General features: G+C 54.8%; 8 protein-coding genes across 8 annotated transcripts; 5 read left to right on the plus strand and 3 right to left on the minus strand.

Moving 5' to 3' along the window:
- Window positions 1-30: 30 nt before the first annotated feature.
- On the plus strand, window positions 31-5963 carry N7459_006417 (Arf family guanine nucleotide exchange factor SEC7; the record flags this gene model as incomplete). The annotated part of the gene is made up of 3 exons (XM_056945585.1): window positions 31-4108; window positions 4172-4538; window positions 4595-5963. 3 exons carry the CDS (start codon window positions 31-33, stop codon window positions 5961-5963), a joined length of 5814 nt encoding a protein of 1937 aa, XP_056797584.1.
- Window positions 5964-6179: 216 nt separating this feature from the next.
- N7459_006418 (bifunctional precorrin-2 dehydrogenase/sirohydrochlorin ferrochelatase MET8) lies at window positions 6180-6999 on the minus strand (the record flags this gene model as incomplete). Its single annotated transcript, XM_056945586.1, has 3 exons — window positions 6180-6306; window positions 6361-6842; window positions 6907-6999. 3 exons carry the CDS (start codon window positions 6997-6999, stop codon window positions 6180-6182), a joined length of 702 nt encoding a protein of 233 aa, XP_056797585.1.
- Window positions 7000-7182: 183 nt separating this feature from the next.
- Window positions 7183-9325, plus strand: N7459_006419 (ribose phosphate diphosphokinase subunit PRS1; the record flags this gene model as incomplete). Its single annotated transcript, XM_056945587.1, has 4 exons — window positions 7183-7476; window positions 7543-7683; window positions 7736-8772; window positions 9154-9325. The coding sequence occupies 4 exons, from the start codon at window positions 7183-7185 to the stop codon at window positions 9323-9325; spliced, it is 1644 nt and encodes a 547-aa protein (XP_056797586.1).
- A 1945-nt stretch (window positions 9326-11270) lies between these two features.
- Window positions 11271-11438, plus strand: N7459_006420 (uncharacterized protein; the record flags this gene model as incomplete). Its single annotated transcript, XM_056945588.1, has 1 exon — window positions 11271-11438. The coding sequence occupies one exon, from the start codon at window positions 11271-11273 to the stop codon at window positions 11436-11438; it is 168 nt and encodes a 55-aa protein (XP_056797587.1).
- Window positions 11439-13085: 1647 nt separating this feature from the next.
- On the minus strand, window positions 13086-16195 carry pldA (uncharacterized protein; the record flags this gene model as incomplete). The annotated part of the gene is made up of 8 exons (XM_056945589.1): window positions 13086-13100; window positions 13214-13762; window positions 13831-14291; window positions 14353-14613; window positions 14664-15285; window positions 15353-15505; window positions 15648-16048; window positions 16135-16195. 8 exons carry the CDS (start codon window positions 16193-16195, stop codon window positions 13086-13088), a joined length of 2523 nt encoding a protein of 840 aa, XP_056797588.1.
- A 1758-nt stretch (window positions 16196-17953) lies between these two features.
- Window positions 17954-18408, plus strand: N7459_006422 (uncharacterized protein; the record flags this gene model as incomplete). The annotated part of the gene is made up of 2 exons (XM_056945590.1): window positions 17954-18004; window positions 18109-18408. 2 exons carry the CDS (start codon window positions 17954-17956, stop codon window positions 18406-18408), a joined length of 351 nt encoding a protein of 116 aa, XP_056797589.1.
- Window positions 18409-18451: 43 nt separating this feature from the next.
- Window positions 18452-21239, plus strand: N7459_006423 (RFX family transcription factor; the record flags this gene model as incomplete). Its single annotated transcript, XM_056945591.1, has 4 exons — window positions 18452-18467; window positions 18536-19250; window positions 19306-19623; window positions 19688-21239. The coding sequence occupies 4 exons, from the start codon at window positions 18452-18454 to the stop codon at window positions 21237-21239; spliced, it is 2601 nt and encodes an 866-aa protein (XP_056797590.1).
- An 850-nt stretch (window positions 21240-22089) lies between these two features.
- N7459_006424 (uncharacterized protein) lies at window positions 22090-23870 on the minus strand (the record flags this gene model as incomplete). The annotated part of the gene is made up of 2 exons (XM_056945592.1): window positions 22090-23779; window positions 23800-23870. The coding sequence occupies 2 exons, from the start codon at window positions 23868-23870 to the stop codon at window positions 22090-22092; spliced, it is 1761 nt and encodes a 586-aa protein (XP_056797591.1).
- Between the last annotated feature and the right edge of the window lie 10 nt (window positions 23871-23880).

A 23880-nucleotide genomic window follows, 5' to 3' on the forward strand; every position in this document is an offset into this window, starting at 1 on the left:
ATTACTCCGCGCGGGAGTTCTCCTCTGACCATGGCGGACGTGGACCCCGGCTCCGCGCCGAATCATCAGCCCAGCGCCGATGCCGAAAAGCCCCCAGTCGATTCAAATACCGAAGCTCTCCCGGTGTTGACGTTGGACAAGCCGACATTGCCTGGGCAGACCGAATGGAAAACGCTGCAAGAGAAGGAAAATTTGGAGAACCGACACGAGGAAAATAACCACGAACAAGCAGGGGATCAGGAAGACAAACCGGAGACTCCGCCAAAGGATACAGAGGACAGCAATGTCGAAACGGACCAAACCAACCCTGGAGATGCACAGATTCAGGAACCTGAGCCCAGCGAGGGCAATGCGACTAGAATGCGGTCTGACTCGCGGTCAACAACGGCCACTTTCGCGACACAACGAGGCGGCCCGGTCAGCTCGATGGTCTTTATTGTGACGGCTCTCGATACCATCGCTTCCTCGCGGGAAGCTCGCAAGGGCAAGGAGCTTGATGATTCAGTCCAGGCAGCTTTGAACAATGTCAAGCAATCGGAAAAGCAGGCCATTGACCCCGAAGTCATCTTCCGTCCCCTTCACCTCGCGAGCAAGTCCCTCAGTGTGCCACTTCAGGTAACCGCATTGGATTGTATTGGAAAGCTCATCACCTACTCCTACTTTGCTTTTCCTTCGGCCGAGTCAGAAAAGGAGGCCGCCCCCGAGCAGACGCCACTGATCGAGCGCGCCATTGATGCGATCTGCGACTGTTTCGAGAACGAAGCCACTCCGAATGAGATCCAACAACAAATCATCAAATCGTTGCTGGCAGCGGTATTAAATGACAAGATCGTGGTTCACGGAGCTGGTCTCCTTAAAGCCGTCCGCCAAATTTACAACATCTTCATATACTCCAAGTCTAGTCAGAACCAGCAGATTGCGCAAGGCTCACTCACGCAGATGGTGAGCACAGTCTTTGATCGAGTTCGGGTACGGCTTGACTTGAAGGAACTCCGAACCCGTGAGGTCGACAGGACAACGGCCAGTCTCGATGCGTCGGCCAGTGAGCAAGGTCAGATATCTGAGGTCGCCTCCGTGTCAGTGGCGGACCAGCCCGAGACCAAGGAACCTCCTACGGAGAAGCTCACATTACAGAGCTTCGAGTCACCCAAGGAGGTTACCACTGTTAACGATAATGCACCAACCACTGTCACCCGCGCCAAACGATCGAACACTCGGTCTATGACTGGCATTCCGGAAGAGAAGGATGATGAGAACTCGGCTGAGGACGAGGTGGACGAGATTTACGTCAAGGATGCATTTTTGGTCTTCCGGGCACTGTGCAAGCTAAGCCATAAAGCTCTTGGGCACGACCAGCAGCAGGATCTCAAGTCACAGAATATGCGATCCAAACTCCTTTCGCTACACCTCATCCACTATCTCATCAACAACCACACCAATACCTTTACCTCTTCTCTCGCTGCGATCAAGAACAGCTCGGCCAGCACAGAGGCTATGACTCTCCTTCAGGCCGTGCGACCGCATCTCTGTCTGAGTCTGAGTCGGAACGGCTCTAGCTCGGTTCTTCCCGTCTTCAAGGTCTGCTGTGAGATCTTCTGGCTGATGCTCAAGCACATGAGAGTCATGATGAAGAAGGAGCTGGAGGTGTTTTTGAAGGAAATCTATCTGGCGATTCTCGAAAAGCGGGCGGCTCCTTCGTTCCAGAAGCAGTACTTTATGGAAGTATTGGAGAGATTGGGTGGTAATCCGCGCGCATTGGTAGAGATCTACCTCAACTACGATTGTGATCGAACCGCATTGGAGAACATTTTCCAGAACGTGATCGAGCAGCTTTCGCGATACTCAAGCGTGCCGGTCGTCACCTCACCCGCGCAACAACAGGCATTCTTAGAACACCATACCAAGCTGTCCAGTGTTGGAGCGGATTGGCACCAGCGAGGAACGTTGCCTCCATCTCTCACGACTGCCAACATCACACCGCAACCGCAACCTCCAGTGCCCAATATTCCTTCAGAATATACCCTGAAGCAGCAGGCTCTGGAGTCCCTGGTTGAGATGCTACGGTCGCTGGATAACTGGGCTGAGCAACGCATGGACGACCAGCCTGCCCAGCAGCCGGTCGCTCCATCGAAATCAATGGACAACTCCCGCGAATCCTTGGACACAAGCATCATTGTCTCGCCACGTCCTGAGAACGCTGATGGGCTAGCAACCGGCAGGTCAACGCCCATGCCCGATGATGACCCAAGCCAGATTGAGAAGATCAAGCAGCGCAAGATTGCTCTCATGAATGCTATTCAACAATTCAACTTTAAGCCCAAGCGTGGAATCAAGCTTTTCCTTGAGGAGGGTTTCATTCGTTCGGACGCCCCGGCGGACATTGCAGGGTTTTTGCTGCGCAGCGATCGCCTCGATAAGGCCATGTTGGGCGAATATCTTGGCGAGGGTGATGCTGAGAACATTGCTATTATGCATCAATTCGTCGACCAAATGGAATTCGCCAAGCGGCGTTTTGTGGATGCCCTCCGATCCTTCCTACAGCACTTCCGCCTACCCGGTGAAGCCCAGAAGATCGATCGATTCATGCTTAAGTTCGCGGAACGGTACACAACCCACAACCCTAATGCCTTCGCCAATGCGGACACTGCTTATGTCCTTGCTTACTCGGTGATCATGCTCAACACCGATCAGCATAGCACTAAGCTGGGCAAAGCCCCTCGAATGACTAAGGAAGACTTTATCAAGAACAATCGAGGTATCAACGACAATCAGGACCTGCCATCCGAATATTTGGGCTCGATCTATGATGAGATTGCAGCCAATGAAATTGTCCTCGAGACTGAGCGGGAGCACGCTGCGAATGTTGGCATTCCAACGTCCACCCCAGCTGGTTTGGCTACCAGGGCTGGCCAGGTGTTTGCAACCGTTGGCCGAGACATTCAGGGCGAAAAATATGCACAGGCGTCTGAAGAAATGGCCAACAAGACCGAACAGTTATACCGGTCCCTGATCAGAGCGCAGCGCAAGACAGCCGTCCGTGACGCTCTGTCTCGCTTCATCCCTGCGACCTCGGTTCGACATGTTGGGTCTATGTTCAACGTCACTTGGATGTCTTTTTTGTCTGGTCTTTCAGCGCCAATGCAAGATATTCAAAACCTTGAAACAATCCGGTTGTGCATGGAGGGCCTCAAGTTGGCAATCCGAATCAGTTGTGCCTTCGATCTGGAAACGCCTCGGGTGGCATTCGTCACCGCGCTAGCCAAATTTACGAATCTCGGAAACGTGAGGGAAATGATGGCGAAGAATGTGGAGGCGGTTCGTGCATTGCTCGAAGTCGCTCTGACTGAGGGCAACCATCTACGCAGCTCATGGCGTGAGGTTTTGACCTGTGTCAGCCAACTAGACCGATTGCAGTTGTTGAGTGACGGTGTGGATGAAGGCTCTCTGCCCGATGTCTCGCGGGTGCCGTCAACCGCCGATGCGTCTCGTAAATCCATGCAAAGCTCTCGCAGCAGAACCCGACCCCGCTCAGTCAATGGGCCCACGGCCTTCCGCATGGAAATTGCCATGGAGAGTCGATCAGCAGACATGGTCCGAGGGGTGGATCGCATCTTTACCAACACTGCCAATCTCTCCCACGAGGCCATAATTGACTTTGTCCGCGCTTTGAGCGAGGTGAGCTGGCAGGAAATTCAATCTTCGGGACACAGTGATTCTCCCCGGACATACAGCCTGCAAAAGCTCGTCGAAATCAGTTACTACAACATGACTCGTGTGAGGATCGAATGGTCGAAGATCTGGGAGGTGTTGGGTCAGCACTTCAACCAGGTTGGTTGCCACTCCAACACTACCGTGGTGTTCTTTGCTTTGGATTCTCTTCGACAACTTTCGATGCGGTTCATGGAGCTTGGCGAACTTCCTGGATTCAAGTTTCAGAAGGATTTCCTGAAGCCTTTTGAGCATGTTATGGCGAACAGCAGCACTGCTACTGTCAAGGATATGATCTTGAGATGCTTGATCCAGATGATCCAAGCCCGTGGTGACAACATTCGGTCCGGATGGAAGACGATGTTTGGCGTCTTCACCGTTGCAGCACGAGAACCTTATGGTAAGTTTCGGTGGTGTTGACGCCCATTCTAGCATTGGCAAATCCGCTGACTTTAGCCCGCAGAGGGAATCGTGAACATGGCCTTTGATCATGTCAATCAGATTTACAACACCCGATTTGGGGTCGTAATCACCCAGGGTGCATTTGCAGACCTGGTTGTCTGTCTGACCGAATTCTCCAAGAACTCGAGGTTCCAGAAGAAGTCACTACAGGCCATCGAGTTGCTCAAGTCCACCGTGACCAAAATGCTGCGCACCCCGGAATGCCCGCTCTCCAATCGTGGCACAGCTGCTGCCAAATTCCAGGAGGAGGGCACTAACCTTGCGAAGCAGCTCACTCGCCAGTCGCAAGAAGAGCAGTTTTGGTACCCCATTTTGATTGCGTTCCAGGATGTCCTCATGACTGGCGACGACCTCGAAGTCCGGTCAAGGTATGATTCTGTATTTTGTCTGATTTATCTGCCCATTGACTAATCCCATAAACCAGAGCACTCACTTACCTCTTCGAAACCCTGATTCGGCACGGTGGTGATTTCCCGCGTGATTTCTGGGATGTGCTCTGGCGTCAGCTGCTCTGTCCAATATTTGTGGTATTGCAGTCCAAGTCGGAGATGTCGAAGGTCCCGAACCATGAAGATCTTTCTGTCTGGCTGTCGACGACCATGATCCAGGCGCTGCGAAACATGATCACCCTCTTCACTCACTACTTTGATTCATTGGAGTACATGTTGGGTCGCTTTTTGGAACTGTTGACCCTGTGCATCTGCCAGGAGAATGACACCATTGCTCGGATCGGCAGCAACTGCTTGCAGCAGCTGATTCTACAGAATGTTTCCAAATTCCGGGAAGAGCATTGGACGAAGATTGTCGCTGCTTTTGTCGATCTTTTCAGCAAGACAACGGCCTACGAATTGTTCACGGCCGCGGCATCAATGTCGAGGCTGACGGATACCACCACCTCCGTCAACGGGGATGACACTCAATCCCCAGAAGCCGCTTCTGCCCCGCCGACAGCCGAGCTGCCGGATACTTTGCAGACCAATGGATCTCAGAGTACAGCATCCCTCCCAGATGACAGAGATCCACCAGCGCAAAGCGAAGCTCGAGCTGAGCTCGAAGACTACCGTCCCCAGACAGATCCTCAGCAGCAACCGGCGGCCGTCACCGTGGCTCGGCGTCGCTTCTTCAACCGCATCATCACCAACTGCGTTCTGCAGCTGCTGATGATCGAAACGGTGCACGAGCTCTTCTCCAACGACGCTGTCTACGCACAGATTCCTAGCCACGAGCTTCTTCGACTGATGGGCCTGCTGAAGAAGAGTTATCAGTTTGCCAAGAAGTTCAATGAAGACAAAGAATTGCGCATGCAGCTGTGGCGTCAAGGGTTCATGAAGCAGCCTCCCAACCTGCTTAAACAGGAGAGCGGCAGTGCCGCGACCTACGTACATATACTCTTCCGGATGTATCATGACGAGCGGGAGGAGCGACAGAGCAGTCGGGCAGAGACTGAAGAGGCCCTCATTCCGCTGTGTGCCGACATCATTCGCAGCTTTGTCCGCCTTGACGAAGAGACCCAGCATCGCAACATTGTAGCCTGGCGGCCCGTGGTAGTGGATGTCATCGATGGATACAACAACTTCCCCCAGGAAGGCTTTGACAAGTACATCGAGACCTTCTACCCCCTGGGAGTTGAGCTTCTGAGCCGTGATCTCAGCCCGGAGATCCGCGTTGCGCTGCAGTCCCTCCTGCGCCGCATCGGCGAGGTCCGCCTGGGCGTGGCTCCGCCCAATCCGCTGGACGCCTCAATCAGCCCGCGCAGCTCTGTCTCTCAGAAGGCCCTTCGTCGCGACAGCTAAGCCGCTGAATGGTCATTTAGTTCCATTTTGGGATATACTCCGCCCGGTCTTTGTGATTTACCGGGTCAACCTGGCGTTTTCTTTTCCTATTTGTTATCTACCCCCTCCGTATTTGTTGTGTCGTGTTTCTCGATGGGCATTCTTGACTCAGGTTCTAGAGATGCATACTGTATTGATAAGACAAAACTTCTTCTCTGTTCCCGGCGTATTTCCATTTTAGTTCCGTACTTCCTGGAAGGTTGGCACGTCGCCTGCATGGTAATGTGAAAGCAGTCTGTCCATATCTTGCTCGGCCATCTGCACAAGCTCATCCAGGCTCCATTGTTCACACACGGCAGACATCCTGGGTCAAAGATTAGCCTATTTTCGAATAACGCCATCTTCAAGAAGCCCTTACCATTTCATCCGCTTGGGTCCCTCCTGTGCCTCGGGCGCGACGTCCCGTAGCTTCTTGCGGAGTTTTCCCACATTCTCAATTGCTGCGCCCATGTTATCCGGCAAGGTGTCGGCGATCTTCTTGCGCACCAGACTAGCGAGCTTCGGCCCATTGCCATTGGTGCTGACCATCACCTGCAACGGTCCATCGCGGTGCATACTGCCGAAGTAGAAATCGCATTCGGGCGGAACATCCGCAATATTGGCTGGAATCCGACGCTCTTTGCACAGCTTCCAGACCTGTGTCGATGCCTTCGGGTCGTCAATGGCGCAGAACACCATCTCCGCGTTATCGAGATCACATGGCTCGAAATTGCGGTCGATGTGGGAGACCTGTTTCTGGGAGACTCGGAAGGCTACTTCTTCATTCAGGCCAGTGGAGGGGCAGACGACAATCACTTGGGCGTCAGCATTGAGAGCATGCAGAATGCGCCCCGCGGCGACCTGGCGGAGAGGTTCAATATATATCAGTAACCATCATTTGCCAGTAGATACGGTTCAAGCTCACCTCGCCACCCCCAATGACCAGCACTGTTTTGTTCTTCACCTGCCAGGCCACAATCAGTGAGCCCCCCCCTTGAACCTCGGGAAACTGCGTCATTCTAGTGTCCGAGGAGTCTGGTCCTCGTCCAAGACGGCGAGGTTGCTGATAAGCCCGCCATTGCCGTGGGGCCTACGGTGATCCGCACAGACCGCGGGCGCATTTCATAGCTTTTTTTCTTCTCCCGGCGCGTTTTCTCCCTCAATCTTCCTTCCTTTCCTCCTCAATCTATCCGGGCCAGCCATGCGGGGTGTGCAGATCTTCTCGGGCACTTCCCACCCCGGCCTCGCAGACACCATCTGCGAACGGCTGGGAACGTCGCCCGCCCAGGCCGACCTGGGCAAGTTCGCCAATGGCGAGACCAGCGTCAACATCGGCGTCTCAGTCCGGAACCAGGATGTCTACATCGTGCAGAGTGGTAGCAGCAAGATCAATGACAGTGTCATGGAGCTTTTGATCATGATCTCCGCGTGCAAGGGTGGCTCAGCCAAGTCGATTACTGGTAGGTCGTGCCGCGAGGAGTCTTGCAAGAACCACGTCCACTGACGATCTACCCCAAGCGGTCATGCCGTATGCTGCCCGTCTTGTTTGACCCCATCACAGTGGATGCTGACGCAGACGAGATACTTTCCCTACTCGCGCCAATCCAAGAAGAAGAGCCACCGCGGTGCTATCACGGCCCGCATGCTCGCCAACCTCCTCTCCATCGCGGGCGTAGACCACGTCATCACCATGGACCTGCATGTATGTTGAATTCTTGCTCTGGCGTGTAGCCCGATATTGATTGGTTTCCTAGGCCTCCCAAATGCAAGGCTTCTTTGGCAAGCCGGTCGATAACCTCTTCGCGGAACCCTTCATTGCCCGCTGGATCCGGATGAATGTGCCCGGATGGAAGGAGGCAGTGGTGGTGAGCAAGAATGCCGGCGGAACCAAGCGGGTGACCTCGCTCGCTGACACCTTGAAACTGAACTTTGGTATTGTGACCACCGATCGACGGCGGCCGAAGGTTCCGGTTACGATGTCTGACAGTACTGTCTTCTTCGATGCCGTCGATGACGATGCGCGGTTGCCCAAGGGCCAACAACCATTCGAGCTTCACCTGCATCATTCACAGACCACTGTCCCCATCGCTGGGAAACCAGAGCCTGCTCTGGCCCCAGCTCTCGAGCTCCTACGCCCCGAGACTCCCCCCGCTGCTCGCCGGCCGTCCGAGCTCGAGGCGGCCCACGAGTACACGGACGTCCGGGTGCGGGACGTAATCACCGGCCGTCTGGTGCAGGGCCAGCTCGTCGACGATGATTACCACCCCGATTCCGCATCGCAGTCCGGCGAAACCACTCCGGGCGCCAACGGCAGCGTTGACGCGGACAACTCGGAGGCCGTTCCGGAGGCCATGTTCAACTCCATGATCTCCAGTACCTCCTCGCTCCCGCCGGACCACGCGCTCGGAGGCTCCTTCGACGCGGTCGAATCGGACGACGAGGCCAGCGTCGTCGGCGCTGGACAGGAGAAGACCATCACCCTGGTCGGTGAAGTGCGCAACCGGCCCGTGTTCATCGTCGACGACATGATTGACAAGAGCGGGTCGTGGATTGCCGCCGCCGAGACGGTGGTGAAGCGTGGTGGTGCTCGCAAAGTGTACTGCATCGCGACCCACGGGCTGTTTGGGGAGGACCAGCTGGAACAGATGGAGGCCTGCCCGTCCATTGACCACATTGTCGTGACGAACACCTTCCCCCTTCCGCCCTCGATGCTGCGGCGGTCGAAGCTCATCGTCATTGACGTATCCACTCTTCTGGCGGAGAGTATCCGGCGGCACCACTATGGTGAAAGGTGTGTATCGTTCTTGTTTTTCTACCCTCCCTTTTGCGGCCTTTGTTTGCCCTACAGTTCAGTCCCGAGCGCCACTAACAGAAATTTTTTTTAGCGTCTCGGCTCTCTTCCACCTTAACGACTGATGATTGACCCTCTCCCCCCAATTTGGGGCGGATGGCCGTTACGAAGCGATAAGACCAAAAAGAAAAGACCAGACATGACATCTCCCGGACGGCGTTGAATACTGATTGGCAGGCTCCGAACTCTGCGCTCTCCATGGCATGATACCTATTTTTTCCCAATGACCAAAAGGAACCCCCTCGCTTCTTACGCAGTTTGCTTTCCGGCAGACGATCCTCGTAGCTTGTTTTGCGCGTTTGATTTCGATTTCCCACCCAGCGATGCAGTCCACTTTGGGTACTGCAGGAGCATCTCGTTCCCCACGAGCGTGTTCTTAACGGAGCGTTGGCAGAACAGACACCGGGATCGTGTGGCACGGGTGCGTCTTGCGGCTGGGAACTCTTCCGAGTCGCGAGGCCCGCCCGCTGTGCACGATCCCGACGAGGACTGAAGGCACCGGTTTCTTCGAGGCATCTCTCTCTCTCGGGGAGATGCGTCGTGCCTCCGGGTGGTGGAACCGGTGCAAGAGAACCTCTCGGACAGGACTTGACGTCGCGATGTGCGACGCCGCGTCCGCCCCGTAGCAAACCAGTCAATTGATCAATTTCCCGGGCCACCCCGTCCTTCTCTAGATCCGTACCATAGCATCTTTTGCGTCATCCACGTTGACATCATCAACCGCCCTCGAGCATGGGAGCAGCCGTATGCGGCTCTCCGTCCCAACAGTCCCGTTGACGCGCCGTGAAAGGGCGATATCGGTCCCGGCTTGATTGCCAGTCGGGACTACAAGACCGGCATCCAGATCCTCATCGGCACGTTTCAGCACGAGTCGGTGAAGGAGTGACCTGTCGCGCGGACTCCCCGTACTTCCGAGCCATCTGCAGTCCAGTTGGCTCGGTGGTACCGAGATCCTCATGATTTCTTTTTCTTTTCCTTTTTTTTTCCTTCGGCGCTGGGAATGATGTTTCCCAGGCGCTTGCAGAAGTCCTTTTGTGCGACGGGAGCACTGCAATTGCCCGATCGAGGTGTAGATGGCAGATGGGAGCTGGATCGAAGGAGAATCTCGACTCGGGGAAATCGGTCGACATGTCCGGCGAAGAAGCGCTAGGAACAAATTTAGTCGCCTCAGTCGCACTAATGCCGGGGACGCTCTTCCGAGACGATCAGGGATAGCCTCGTCGATCCGCGCGACTCATCGTCGCGACCAAGTCCCCATTGACGGGGGCCACTAGAGTGGTGGAGTGTGACGCACAAGTGATCTATCAAGTCATGGCATCGTCTGTACGGGTCAATCTCTCTTGCCACGGATCGTCTCTGCACGCCTGTATAGATCCCCAATCGAGTAATCGGTCCCAACCCGGACTGCTGGGCGCGATCGCGATCGGCCTGGTTCTTCCATTCAGGCACTCTCGACTCGACGATCCATGCCTCGTTTCTACTTCCGACGCATCAGACGCTTTTCATCTCCACTGGAGCGAGGGGGGGAAATCATACTGAAAAAGAAAATTCTCGTTCACCCACCTCGCATCCATTCATCCTCACGTCGAGCTCTCTTTCTCCAGGCTTCGCTCCCCTGTTGCCAACACGAGTCGATCTGCAGCCAAATAACAATGCAATCGAACCTTCATCCCCCCCCGGCTGGCGGCGATCGCAGTCTGCCAATTGCATGTCTCCGATGCACAGGGATCGCGATCTTGGCTGTAAACTAGGGCTATAGGAATCTCCTCTTCCCATGCGCAATGCAAGATTGAAGTCGATCCAGACGTCTCCGTCGCGCTGGTTCGCTCTTCCAGTCCCATCCCACACCTCCTCCCCCCCCCTCTCTCTCTGCCCCCTTCCCATTCCACGTCCCACATCCCTCACCCCTAAATCCACTCCACTCATCCCCGAGTTCCCTGGACCCTTTCTCGCTCTCCCCCATTCGGGATCTGGACGATTGTCGCCGAATCGGGTACGTGCGTCTTCGGACCGGCATTGTGCAGACCAAATTGGGTCTTTGGACGCGGACTGGAGTGATCCCGGATCGATCTCGTCTGGCCCGCCCAACACTCGTGATAGAAGCCGGGAGCTATATAATGGCCCTGGTCCAGCAGGTCGGCAGCTCGATCCATTCCTCCAGTCCCTCTCCTTCTGTCGCAATTGTCTTCCTCTCAGCTCTTGGCCCTGCTGCCCCGCGTTCTTTGTTTCCGCCGCGACTTCCAATCCAGACGCTTGGGAGCAATCTCCGGTGATCGACGCCACCTTCCAGTCCCTCGGGCCCTCGACTGTTCTCCTAGTTCGGTAAGTGAGCGTCTCGGATCCCAACTCTGGGGAGGAGATCGGCTGAGCTAACGCATCGTTGGAACAGCCCTTGTTGTCCTGGTCTTGGAGCTCTCGGATTGTACGAGCATCTCACGATGGCCAACCAGTGCTCCGGTCACAACTTCGTCATTATCCAGGCGACCAATGGCAACATCCTGACGTGGCGCTGCTCCGATTGCAACTCGGGGCCCTTCGTCGCCATCTGGCGCTGCAAGATCTGTGGCTACTGTCGTTGCAATGCCTGCCACAACGCCAAGGGATAGATGCGCTCGCCAACCTGGTTCTTCCTGCAGCGGCTCGCATGAACCCGCAACCAGGGTGATCCCATCCATCTCCATGCAATTCACTTCGCCATCCCATGCTTCGCTTTCACCGTCTCGGCGGCTGCGCAGTGCAGCCCGCCTCCTCATTTGACTTTGTTTCTCCATGGCCGCGTTTGGCGAGATTACGATTACGGTGCATTTGATCGGTTCCACAAAAGTCGTTGCGCGCAAAAAAAGTTTCGATGCGTTGGGTCTTGCATCCGGATGGAGTTCTATTTTTTCTCGGTTTTTATTGTCCTGGGGTCTTGTGATTCTTCCACTTAGACACTGGTCTGTTCCATTGTTCGGTTCTTGCGTTGTGATCCCGGATCACGGCGATGTATTATGTTACCTAGGATTTTCGCGTTCTGTTTCTGTGGGAAACCACCATCATCGGCGTCGAAAGAGTCATCCTTGGTGTACGAGTATCAATCAATGATCAACGCTCCTATTTCTCCTCCACGATAACTCCCAACTCCTTGACTCGCCAGCTAGCTTCAACTACACCGATAGTTTCCCACCCCCGATCTCCTCGCACCGCCAATCGACCCCAGGCTTGGCGATCCATGCTCGTCTGGTACCATTCGCTTGCAACGGCCTGCATCGCCCACGCAGTCGCCTGTTGAACAGTCCCATTCACCAGGGCTCGTCCCTGCATTCCCGCGCCATCTGCGGCGCCCATCGACCGGATCGGGATCGACGAGCACCGCGCGAGGCGCCACGCTAAGACGAGGCGGCGCCAATGCCGGAGACCGGAGAAGGAATCCGAGAGTCAGGCGTTCCATCTCGGGGTGGCGTTGGCCATGTATAAGTAGAGATGTATACGTATACACGTATACCTAGGTATACCTAGGTAGTCACTCGATCCAGGACTGCCCCGTCGGGACATCTAGCTGCGCCGGTGTACTCCGTAGCTAAGAGGCAAAGCACCGATCCCGGGGCGAGCAGGGCCGCGGCGAAAAGCAACGACGCCGTCCATCGCAACGCGCGCGCCGGACAGAAATCCGTCTCGCGCAGCGCCGCGATCGACACGTCGCACCGGACGACAAAAGTCCAGATCTACCCCGTACCCGAGTCCGCCACCTCGGTGCTCGCCAGGGCTGCACGGGGGTGCCAAGGGGCACTAAGGAGCGCCCGGGGGCTTGGGGCTGCTAACTCTATATTGCGCGTCTCCACTGCACGCAAGGACCAGATGGCCTCGGGTGGGTCGGGGCAAAAGTACAGCGGAATGGGTCGTCGTCGAGGTGGAGGATAATTATAGCCGTGGTGATCGGAGGAATCGGGGGGATCGCGATGCATGGACAATAGTACCTACGGGAGGGCCGGCCAAAGTACTATGCATTCATTGTTCAGGGCGGCGCCAAGTATCTACGCCAAGCTGCCCTAGGATCATTTTACAGGGGGGGTTCCTACAGTAGTGGGTGTGTCCGGTGATGATCTCCGTGGGTATGCAGGATTGACAAATTCTAGAAAGACATCCATGGCGTCATACGAGAGAAGGAAAAGGAAAAAAAAAAGCCTTCGCCCTGCGGGCCAGAACCTTCCGGCGAGGACCGGTGAACAAAGTGCGGTGGTCGGGACTCGCAGTGTCAACCCGATGGGTCGTCGCTACGTGTAGATGCTCTAGCAAACCATTAGCACGGCCCACCTCCGGAATATCCCCATCAGGCCCCGAATGACTCGAATGGGGTGGGGATAAAAACAAAAAAAAAGAAACCACAAGCGCAAAGACTCACCTCCGTGATCTGGTTCACGGCCAGCCCCGGCTCGGCCATCTCGGCATCACACAGGAAATCCAGCGGCAGCCAGATCAGGTGGCCCTTGATGCGATCGAGCTTCTCGCGCACCTCCGCCGCCGGCATATACGGATCGAACAGGTGGCCCTGCTTGTGCCCCCCGCGCGGGCGGAAGTTGTCGTAGTCCTCAAAGGTCTTGATATGATCATCCGGGTCCGCGCGGAACAGCACCCGATACGTATCGGTGTTGACGCTAGCCTGCTGCGTCCAGGTGTTCCACACCGCGTCGCCGAGCGGGTCGGCGACAAATTCGTTCTCGGCACCGTCGTGGATTGCGTTCAGGCAGACGTCCGGCGCGCGCGCGTTCGGCTGTCCCGTGGCGTCGTACTCTTGTGAGGGGAGCAGGCCGAGGTGTTCGCGCCAGAGCTGGCGGCGCAGGGTGGCCGCCAGTCGGGCTGCTTGGTAGGGCTGGCCATTCATGGTGCTGGGGATGAAATCTTGGTCTTCCATGACGATGGCCAGCTCGCTGTCGTGGGAGCCGAGTTGGGACTAGACGACAATGAGCGGTGATGACACGCAAGTGCATGGACGATTTTAGGAGAGGGAGGGTCACTTACCCGGTCGTTGATATTCGCACTGCCGCAGATCACGACCCGGTCATCGACGATGCACACCTTGCCGTGCACATACAACTCTTCCTGGACAAGATTGTCCTTCTCGGCTTCCGGGTCGCCCTCCCAATATTCGTCGGACATCTTACCGCCATTCAGCATGGTGGTGTGAGCCACCGAGTCGTGGCTAGCATCACCATCTTTCTCCCTGTGCTGCTCGACTTGCTCCTCAAACTTCTCGAGCTTTTGCAGGTTTTCCTGCTTCTGCGCGGCGTCGGCGTCATAGCTCTTCTCGTTCTTGTCGCCCTCCTTGCCAACAGATGGGTGCACACTCTCACTCATCATAGACTCGGCGATACCACGCTGGATATCCTGGTATGTCACATCGGCTTTCCTCTCGAGCTCTTCCAGTGCGGGAGTCTTGTTGATCCGGTCATATGCGCGCAGAGCGAAGACGAAGATTTGTTCTAAGGACCGTCAGTGTTGAGCCGTGCAAGGAGTGAGAGGAACGGCCTGGAAGAAACTCACCCTTTGGATCGACGCCCGCCTTGGCAATCTGCCCCATGATGGAGTGTTCGCCTCGACAGATGGACTTGTACTGGTAGTCCATGATCGCTCTGGTGCCCGTCGCAGCGGAGTCGCGCAGGTCACCAGCGAATCCGGGGATAGCAGGAATGACGATGATGACGCGGAATTTGCGGCCCTCCTTGCCAGCACGCACGCACGCATCGACAATCGCACGGCCCACAGTGTTGAAGATGGGACGCTGCTGGTCCCCAGTGGCAGTAACTGGCAAAGTCAGCAATCATCCCCGAGGGAATGTGCAAAGATCCACATACTGAAGAACTGGTTCTCAATATAGACGAAGTGCTCTGCGTTCCGAATCACCTCACAGTACGCATTCTGGATACTATGCTCGTTCAGAATCCCACTGCTCCAATCATCACTGCTGCGCACAATCTGCGCCCGCACAGAGCCCTGCGTCCCACGCGGCTTCGACGACAACGGGGAGAGCGGGTGCTGGATATACTCGCCGCATGGGTACTTCGGCCGCTGGACGGCTACGAGGTCCTCGTCCTCGCCCGTCCTCCCCTCCATCAGCAACCAGTCAACGTTATCGCTGCGCTTGTACTTGTCACGCTTGAGGAAGTTCCACCGCAGCACGAAGTGCTCCGCGATATCGTAGACGCAGTCGCCGATCAGGCCCATCGCGACGTCATGCCACGGCATGCGACCGTACTCGGATTTGCTGAGCTCATTGCTCTGCCAGTCCTCAACACTCTGGAAGTCCATGATGCGGTTGTTGTTGAAATCCTGCCCGGGGAAGATGTCGTCCCGTAGGCCTGCTGGGTGGACGTCGGCCAGCGGGTGCTGGTTGGCGTCCCAGCGGCCGAAGCAGAGGTCGATGCCGCCGATGAAGGCGACAGCGTAGTCGATGACAATGAATTTCTCGTGGTGTGCCTGTGGTTCACTGTTAGACTCGCTTGATGCTCGATGGAATTGGTGGGGGTGACGGGATTCCGAGTACCCAGTACAAAGTCATATCAGCTGCATTCTCGAAGATGTTGTGGTCTGGATGGCGTAGGACCCGGATGTTGCCATGACCGGGCGTGCCTTCCGGGCAGAGGCTTTGGAGAGCATGTTTAGTGTGTGCGGAATTACATGTCAGAGCTTGGTTGACCTGTACAGAGCAATGGATTAGTTGGATCACTCTGATGGTAGGAAGCACGCGACGGGTTAAATATGACGGGGTATACGAGGGAATCAGGCCGGCCCCAGCCGGGAGATGATGAACGGCCAGAAAGCGACGCGAAGCAGCTCACCTCCTTGTAGACAATGACAAAGATCTTCACGCCAGCCTCGGCACGACGTTTCAAGACCTGATCCAACCGCCATTCCTGATACTTCACGGGAGGGCGCCGGAGAAACAATTCCGGGGAGAGCCACCAATCAGCGATATAGATCGTCTCCGTGGCCTTTTCCAGGGCCTCGGAGACTGCCCAGAGGTAGTCCAGCGCGTCAACATACCACTTGACGCGATTGCCGTCGTGGATGGGCGCGAAGGACTGGAAGCGATGCGACTCGGCGATGTCCGAGCGCTTCCGGTCTGTCGCCTGTTCGTGCGCCTCATCATGGCGGTGATTGGGGTTGATGATGTTGAAAAACTTGCCGACCTTGTGCTTGAGGTGCACCGCCTTGGCCTTGGTGTCATGCAGACTCGAGTCTAAAGTCACCGCGTCAATCAGATATGCTGCGCACCGCCGAGACGCCCAGAGTCTCGTCTCGCATCGCAAGGGGGGAAGAGCCGACCTCGGAATGAGTCCTCCAGATGGTCGATCTCGTGCTCGACTTTGTCCTTGAACCTGTGCATCGTGTTTGGTTGATGGTTGGAGATCGCGCAGGGGGAGGTGGAGAAAGAAAGGTGGGGGATTCGTGAATTTGAACGGCCATGCCATCTCCCCTCTCGGTGACATCACAACCCTACGTCGGTGGTTTCCATCGTGTCTTACGGGGCGTGCGTCGCGTCTCCCTGCACGATACGCTTGGCGCCGATCGCAATTGCACACCGGCCACTGATATCAGGGCATCTGCTGCGTCCGCGGTTCTGGCTCGGCTGCCGGTTCCAAGTTTCTGTTGACGAGCCGCGTCGGAGCGAGGTTGGGGTCCACCGCTCCGCGTGAAGCGACGGACAAGACGCTTTGTCTTGGCGGGGAGGTGTTCAAAACCTCCGTGGTGATGGTGGTGACGGACGGGATGTATTCTTTGCGAGGGTGAGGAGTGGTGTTGATACTTGGCGATCTGGGGATCTGGGAGTTGGAAGTGTAGAGGGATCGGCGGTGGGGAGTTTCTACATATATAGTGGTGGGACACAGGTATATATTCTGAAGTCAGATACCTACGCCCTCTCGCATGAAATCTAGGTTATAGTGCCGAGACTAATCAAGAATAGAGAGATAATTATCTCAATCGCAGTTCGATTGCCCATTGCTATCTGACTGTGTATTGATTTGCAGGCAATCGAAATATTCATATACGAGCAAAAAGAAGGACTAGGTTCTTCCGGAAAATTCTACATCGACCATATTTACATGGCTTATGAATTAATTGCCAGACACGGCCATGTTGTAGCAGGGGATATAAATCCTCCAGAAGCAAAAACTCTGACCTCTTTTGAATTCTCGTTCTTCATACACAAAGGAAAGCTATATCAAAGTCTGTAACTACGAGATGGTCTTATCATCGCCATCGAAACATCCATTGAATGGGTATCGACTAGATACCCTTTGCTCATAGAGTTGTGCGTGCTAATATTAAGGTAGATTCTTCAAGAACAACCATGGAGAATTCTTGTGGGCGAGAAGCGAAAAATCATTTATGTCCACCCGCAGTTTTGGCTCATGGAACGCCTGCATCAAGTGCTCGAGTGACGGGACGATCGATGATGCGAATGCACTACCTAATATAAGTGACCACAGACACTGAAGCCATACATCCGCTTAAAGCGCTCGTCTGTCATGCGAGGATCTATTCGTTCGCAAACCAATACCTTCTCCCTGATCTTGCATTTGTGCACTGAACCAAATCCGAGGTTATATCCGGTCTCTGAGAAGGAAAATTTCAAGCACGCTGCCAATTTTCTCGACATTGTTCGCTGGATTCCCGCTATCACACCTGCAAGTTCTCCCGCGAGAGCGATGGTTCAGCAGACGCTAGTCTACCTTGTCGCCGACCATTTCAGCTACTTCATAGCCAGTATACGCATCTGTGGCGAGGAGACCGCTGAGTGGAAGAGAGACTTGGTATCCGAACTTAGAAAGCGCGTGGAGGTGAAAGCTGACGAATTGACGAATGGAAAAATGAGCGTGGGCTACCACAGGAACGTGAGCGTGCGTAGAAAGAGTAAGAGCATTCCCAGCAAAAAGAAAGTTTTAAATGGTGCATGCCTGATAGTGAGTTGCATCCCAGAAGGAGTTTTTCCAGAATTCTTATTGAGATGACCAGATCGAGTCGGGGTTGGTCCTCTCTGTGATGCTTTCTCTCCTGCCTTCTGCTTGCTTCCCCTCTGCAAGCCAAAGTTGTTCTTGTGGAGAACCATTCAGCAGATACCTCCATAAACGTGCCTCCCTGAATGGAAGATGCCATACATACTGTAGTTGTTCCGCTCACGTTGAAGAGACAAGTATGCTTGGTATAGTTCCTGTTATGTAGGGGAGGGATTCTGCTGCGGGTAACCTCACCGCCAGCCATATCTGGTAACCACATCCCATCTGCCACATAACTCAGCCTCACACCGCCTGCAATGTTTTGTTTGGCCAGAATGCTGAGCTCATTCCACGTGACCGGAACAAACAAACGTTGTCTGAGGAACGGCCAGTTCTGTTTATCCTCTCACGACTCGACTTCATCACGCGGCCCGCGACAGTCCTGCGGCTTCAGGACCACTCTCGCTTGGGATTCCGGCTATTGAACATCCAGACTTTGCTCTGGCTCGGTCCTTGGACCCGCATGGTCATCCTCGCTGTGCATCCAGGCAGGAAAATCACTATCGGCAACCGTGTGCAGGACTGGTCATCTCCCTGGTGACGGGTCTCCTCCACTTTCAGACTGACCACTCGAATTCACCAGCATGCCGGCCGAATTAGGTGAGAAACCTTGGCCCCATTGATATGCCAGCTGCCTTGGTTGCTCATGGTCCCCTTTTCACCTGCAGTACGCGCCCCGTCGCAAGGAAGCGTGGTGTCGCAGAGCACCCAGCAGATGGGACCGCACAGTCGCCCTGGCACGGCGGACCCAATGCGAGCTCGGTCGGAAACCGTCTCGCGAGGTGATCGTCGTGCTCGATCTCGAGGCTCGACAGCCAGTATCCATTCGAGTACCACGCAGCAAACGCAGGATCAACATATCGATGCATTTCCGCAATTCATGCCATCGCAGGTCGCCAGTGCCCAGAACATGTTCGGCAACAACCCAGAAGACATGATCATGCGTTTTGGACCCCAGTTTGCTCACCAATCCCATGGCATAGGCCTGGACCAAAGCATGCGTGACTCGCATGCTGTCGCTGCCCGCCACGAAGATTTTCCCAGTCATGCCATGCATGGTCATGGCCTCTCTCATCATTCAATGCCCCCGGAGATGGCGCCCAGTGGTGTGGCTGGCGTGGCGGTGTCCCAGTATCAGTCCATGTATGACAGTGGAATCGAGAATCACCTCGCCGACCAGACCATGGAGGACCAGGAAATTTCTGAACAAGGCGGGAAGAAGAAACGTGGCTCGAGCTCGACTCTAGCGAATGATAACGAGTTGCGTAAGCTGCTCCGGCAGTATGAGGGGTATTCCCTGAAGCAGATGGCCGCAGAGGTTATGAAGCATGAAGGGGCTGGTGGCAAGGCGGAGAAGGTGAAGCAAGTCTTTGCCATGATCTGGTAAGCGCATCTTGTTGCTTTTAGGCTGTATCTGAACACGTACTCACTGTGTCAGGTTGCGCGAAAACTGTCGAAAGAGTAATGGCTCAGTACGACGAGATCGAGTGTACTGCTGTTATGCAGAGAAGTGTGGAACAGAACGTGTCTCGGTGCTGAATCCGGCGTCATTTGGAAAGCTGGTTAGAATCATATTCCCAAATGTGCAAACTCGGCGCCTGGGAGTTCGTGGAGAGTCCAAGTATCACTATGTTGATTTGTCGGTCATCGAGGAGAAGCAGCAGAAGCCCTTGCCAGTGAACTCTCAACTACCCACAACTCAGCAGGGCCCCTCTGGGTTTCCGGAGCGACCTGACAGCGCGCTGCGTTCACGCAGGTATGGTGACACGTCCACGTCCACGTCCACGCTCCCCATAGCTCTTTCTGACGCCCCCTTTTAGTGTTAGCATCCACCAACCCACTGCAGACACGGCTGTCTTCCCTTCTCCCACGGCATCGTTTGCACCAAAGCTTCCTACCAACGCTCCCATGGCTGCTTGCAGTTGCCAGGCCTCGTCTGCGCCAGACGCCTCGATCACTCCCGACAATGTCGCGCATAAGGCACGCAAGTTGATGCAGCAAATGCTGCAGTTCCCTTCGGATGAAGCCTCTTCCGTGGACAACGAAGCGCTCACGCTGCCGGACATTCGTCCCTACCTGCCTGCCAACACAGATCCTAAAGTTGCTGATGCTCTCGCTGCGCTTTACCGTTCTCACTGTGTTTCGGTCATCGATAGTTTCCGGTTCTGCAAGGAGCGCAACCTCCTCAAGTACTTCTCCGCATTCCATGGCACTCTGACTGTTCCGGTTCAGAAACTGCTGACTCACCCCAACCTCGCCCCATGGATCAAAGAGTGTGACTGGTTGATGTACCAGAAGATGATTCCCTTCTTCGCTCCGCTCACAACTCAGATCGTTCCGCTCCCCGTGCTGGATGCATTCCGCTCTATCTCCCAGCGGCTCTGTGGCCACATTGCTGAAACCTTCAAGACTCAACCGCTTCATGTGTCTCTTGCTCGTCTGATCCCAGCTCATATCTTCTGTAACCTGCTGAAGCGCATGCTTGATGTGAACACAGCTGCCAAAGCCACAGCAGCCTGGCTGTGCCACTCTGACAACCGTGACCGAATGTGGGAAGATTTCAAGCAAATCGTCGACCCGAAAGAGATGATCACCAAGGTCAACGTTCCCAGCGGCGTTGAAAAGGCTGCCGAGCAGATATTGAAGCATGATGTTCGAGCTCTTCTCTCTCCCGTGGCTGATTCATCCCTCACCGCATCGCTGCCTTTCTACGCTCAGGCAGACCTCCCCGCCGACATCGAGGCCCACCCTTTCCCCGTGGAGTACACCTCGGGTGGTGAAGAATACAACTTCGACAAGTGGCTGTACTTCATCTTGACCCTTCCCGCGACATTCGGCCAGCATCGCACCCAATGCATCATCGAGAAGGTTGATGCTCTCTGGGACTGCATCCTGCACCGCCTTACCCTGGCGGGAGCCGGTAGCTTCAGCCCGTGGTGGATGATCAAGGTCTTTTTCCACGAAATGATGCACTGGCAAGCGGAGAAGGAAGGCTTCCTGCGCAACAGTCCTGCTACGTTCCATACCGTGTCTTTTGGCTCGCAGCAAGCTCCTTTGGGTCAATTTCATCTGACGCATAACACTAGCCTTGATGGCACCTTTGACGGAGCAAGCGGCCCCGGTCCGAAATCCCACACCAGTGCCTCCCCGGACCAAACTGGTGCACCGCGCCACCACAACCAAGCTGCCGATGCGAAGCACGCTCCTGGCGAGAAAGACATTCCTCTCGCTGACGCGGGGTTCCAAGCTCCACACAATGACGACAGTGCAATCGATCTGGAAGACGATCCCATGCTGATGACGGTGGGCAAATATGGAGACATGATGGCCTCAGACCCCGCCGACACAGAAGGAAACGTGATTGTCATCTAAACTGTCTCCGATTTCTTTTGTGTCTCATACTCGCTTCATGGTTCTTCTCTCAGGGGTTCTGGAGTTGGGGGGCAAAATATCCCGATGGGTGTAACTAGCTTCGCTTCTTTCCTATTGCTTTGTTTTGCAGGGGTTTCTTTGTTCATGTCACTGGCGTTTCGACGGTTTATTCTGCACGAAGAGATGAGACACGAGCATGGGACTCCCGTTGAGTCTTTCCTGCGAGGTTATCAGGCATGCCTGGGCTTCTTTGTTCATCCATACAAGCATTTAATCGGCGTGGTGGAATTCTGCTGATTAGGATTGCTTATTTCTTTTTTCTATTCCCTTTGTTCTTTCTTTTCTTGAGCCTGCCTGTTTGATCCAAGGCTGTTTTGTACATATGCGCGGATAGTACCGGAATACCCTGGCTGCGATTTCGCTCCTCTAATCAAGACTATCAGGCCACATTATGGTTTGCATGTAGTCACGTATTCCTTGGGGATCTAGCGAGTGGTTCAAATGATCCAATCCTCAAATCCTTGTCCTCCCCAGCTATATTGCGCACTGGATCTACCTCACTGCGATGATCCGGTGCGCGAGAAGCGTATACCTGTCTGCCAGTCGAGTCCCGACTCATCGCAGCGAATGGCAGACCGACTATTCAGGCCTTTAATACGAGCACCGTGGATCACGCGTTCGTTTTGAGCTCTTTTTATGTCTTTCTATATCAACTATGGATCCGCGCGTCGGTGGATATGCATTCGAAGTTCGAAAGGTTTCCTATGGTATACCGCATCCCGCCCTAGCATGACAGGGCAATGTGCTCTTTAGATACTGCAGAAGATAATAAATGGGTATACTCTAGGCACTATTGACGGTAAGGCGCGATGTGATTGAAGAACAAACGATCACTCGCCTCCTTGGCACTCTTCACACTTCCTGATATCGAAGCGCCCTCCCGTCCCTCAAAGCCCGAGACGTAGAAAAGCCTCGGTGAGAGTTCAATCCGATCCTTCTCGCCCGACGCACGATTTTTGTCTACAATCGGGACAGCATTCTGCCAGAACTGTCGATGGATCCATCGCACCGTGGGACTGTTGACCTCACAGCCGACATTTTTGCGAAACCATTCATCATCCCGGTCTCTTTCAGGAGACTGCACAGCCTGGGTATACTGATTCAAAAGTTCCTCGCGTATTGGCGAATCTGGGTCGGATTCCTGAAAGCCTTTGTATATGGGATAGCACGACTGACCTGGAAAGGTAACGTGCTCTCGAGCATGGCCTGTCCGATTCAGCAGCATTGCTATTTCGTCGTCCGAGAAGGAATGTTCTGAAGTGATCCGGAACAGATTCTCGTCTTCGACCAAACAGCCGTCCAGGTAAGAGGTTGTCTGCCGCGAGAGCGTTAGGAATCGAGGAGCTAGGGAGTCAACTCGATCTCCAATACTCCAGATGGTATCCGGCAATATCTCTTTTGGGGACAGATTGAATGTTGTGGGATCCAATGACTGGCGGGAGATAAAGTGGGTAACGTGGATGGACTTGTATGATATCCTCGGTGGGATTACCGGCAGTGGAGGCTCAATCTTGATATTGGCCTGGTGAAATGGAGCAGTGATAACCACCGAGTCAAAGCGTTCGACCTTCTCTTCTAGCGTGCCGTCTGATCTGATATGTGACCAGTGTACATCGAATGTGAGATCTTCATGTGTCAATCGGGTGACGGTCGAGTCGAGTCTCACAGCCGACCCGGACAACTTGACCATGCGCTTCAAGAATCGCTCCATGCCTCCCTTGACCTGCCGCTGACGTTGGTCTGGCTCTTCTCGGTGATTACCGCCCCACTGCGAGGTCAACTGATGTAAAAGATCCTTGCTGGGACCCAATCCAGGCCACGATCGCTTCCAGATTAGCGAGTTCCTCCATACTCTCCACGTGGTGATCCAATCCAGGCCATAACTCCAGAACATGTCTATGAACTCCCTCCAGAGCTGGAGAGAGTACCATAAGACGCGTGGGAGACTATCGCACAATGGCCGAGCCTGGTCAACCTCACTGGGGATGAGCTTCTGCCCATCCCAGGTACTCACCAACGCCAGCGGTCTCTGTCCATGGTGCGCGTCTATCATTTCCACACCGACATCTTTTGCCACCCAATAGAGGGCAGAGAAGTCTTCTGCATCAAATGTACTCCCACCGGTCTCAACTCGGTCGCCACGATTGAGGGACCCATCATAGCTGGGAACGGTGTGAATCCGACCTCCAAGGCGGGACTCTCGCTCAAAGATCGTCACTTGGGGAGAGCCCTGGTGTTCATCGCTGAACGAGTGCGCGATCACCGCCCCAGCAATGCCGCCTCCTGTTGACTTGTCAGTACAGAGGAAGTTGGCGTGATCAATTGTGCACGCGTCGATTGCGTCGCATTGCAACCTACCGATGATCGCAACTTTTTCTGGGCGGTAGATCCTCACTGAAGCGTTTCCGTTGGCGAACAATGATTCTTTGAACAAATTGTCGACTTCCAGGTTGTTCGGAATTAGATATAGAGAGTTGAAACTGTCATCTTGGAACCCTACTCGATAATGTGCGAGGGAAATCCCATCGCCAGCCGCTGCGGAGGCTGGGGGAGTTGGAGGAGGTCAAGCATGAGGTTTGTT

This window comes from Penicillium hispanicum (assembly GCF_028827665.1).
Source record: "Penicillium hispanicum strain IBT 35686 chromosome Unknown utg000006l_segment0_segment0, whole genome shotgun sequence".
Classification (NCBI taxonomy): domain Eukaryota; kingdom Fungi; phylum Ascomycota; class Eurotiomycetes; order Eurotiales; family Aspergillaceae; genus Penicillium; species Penicillium hispanicum.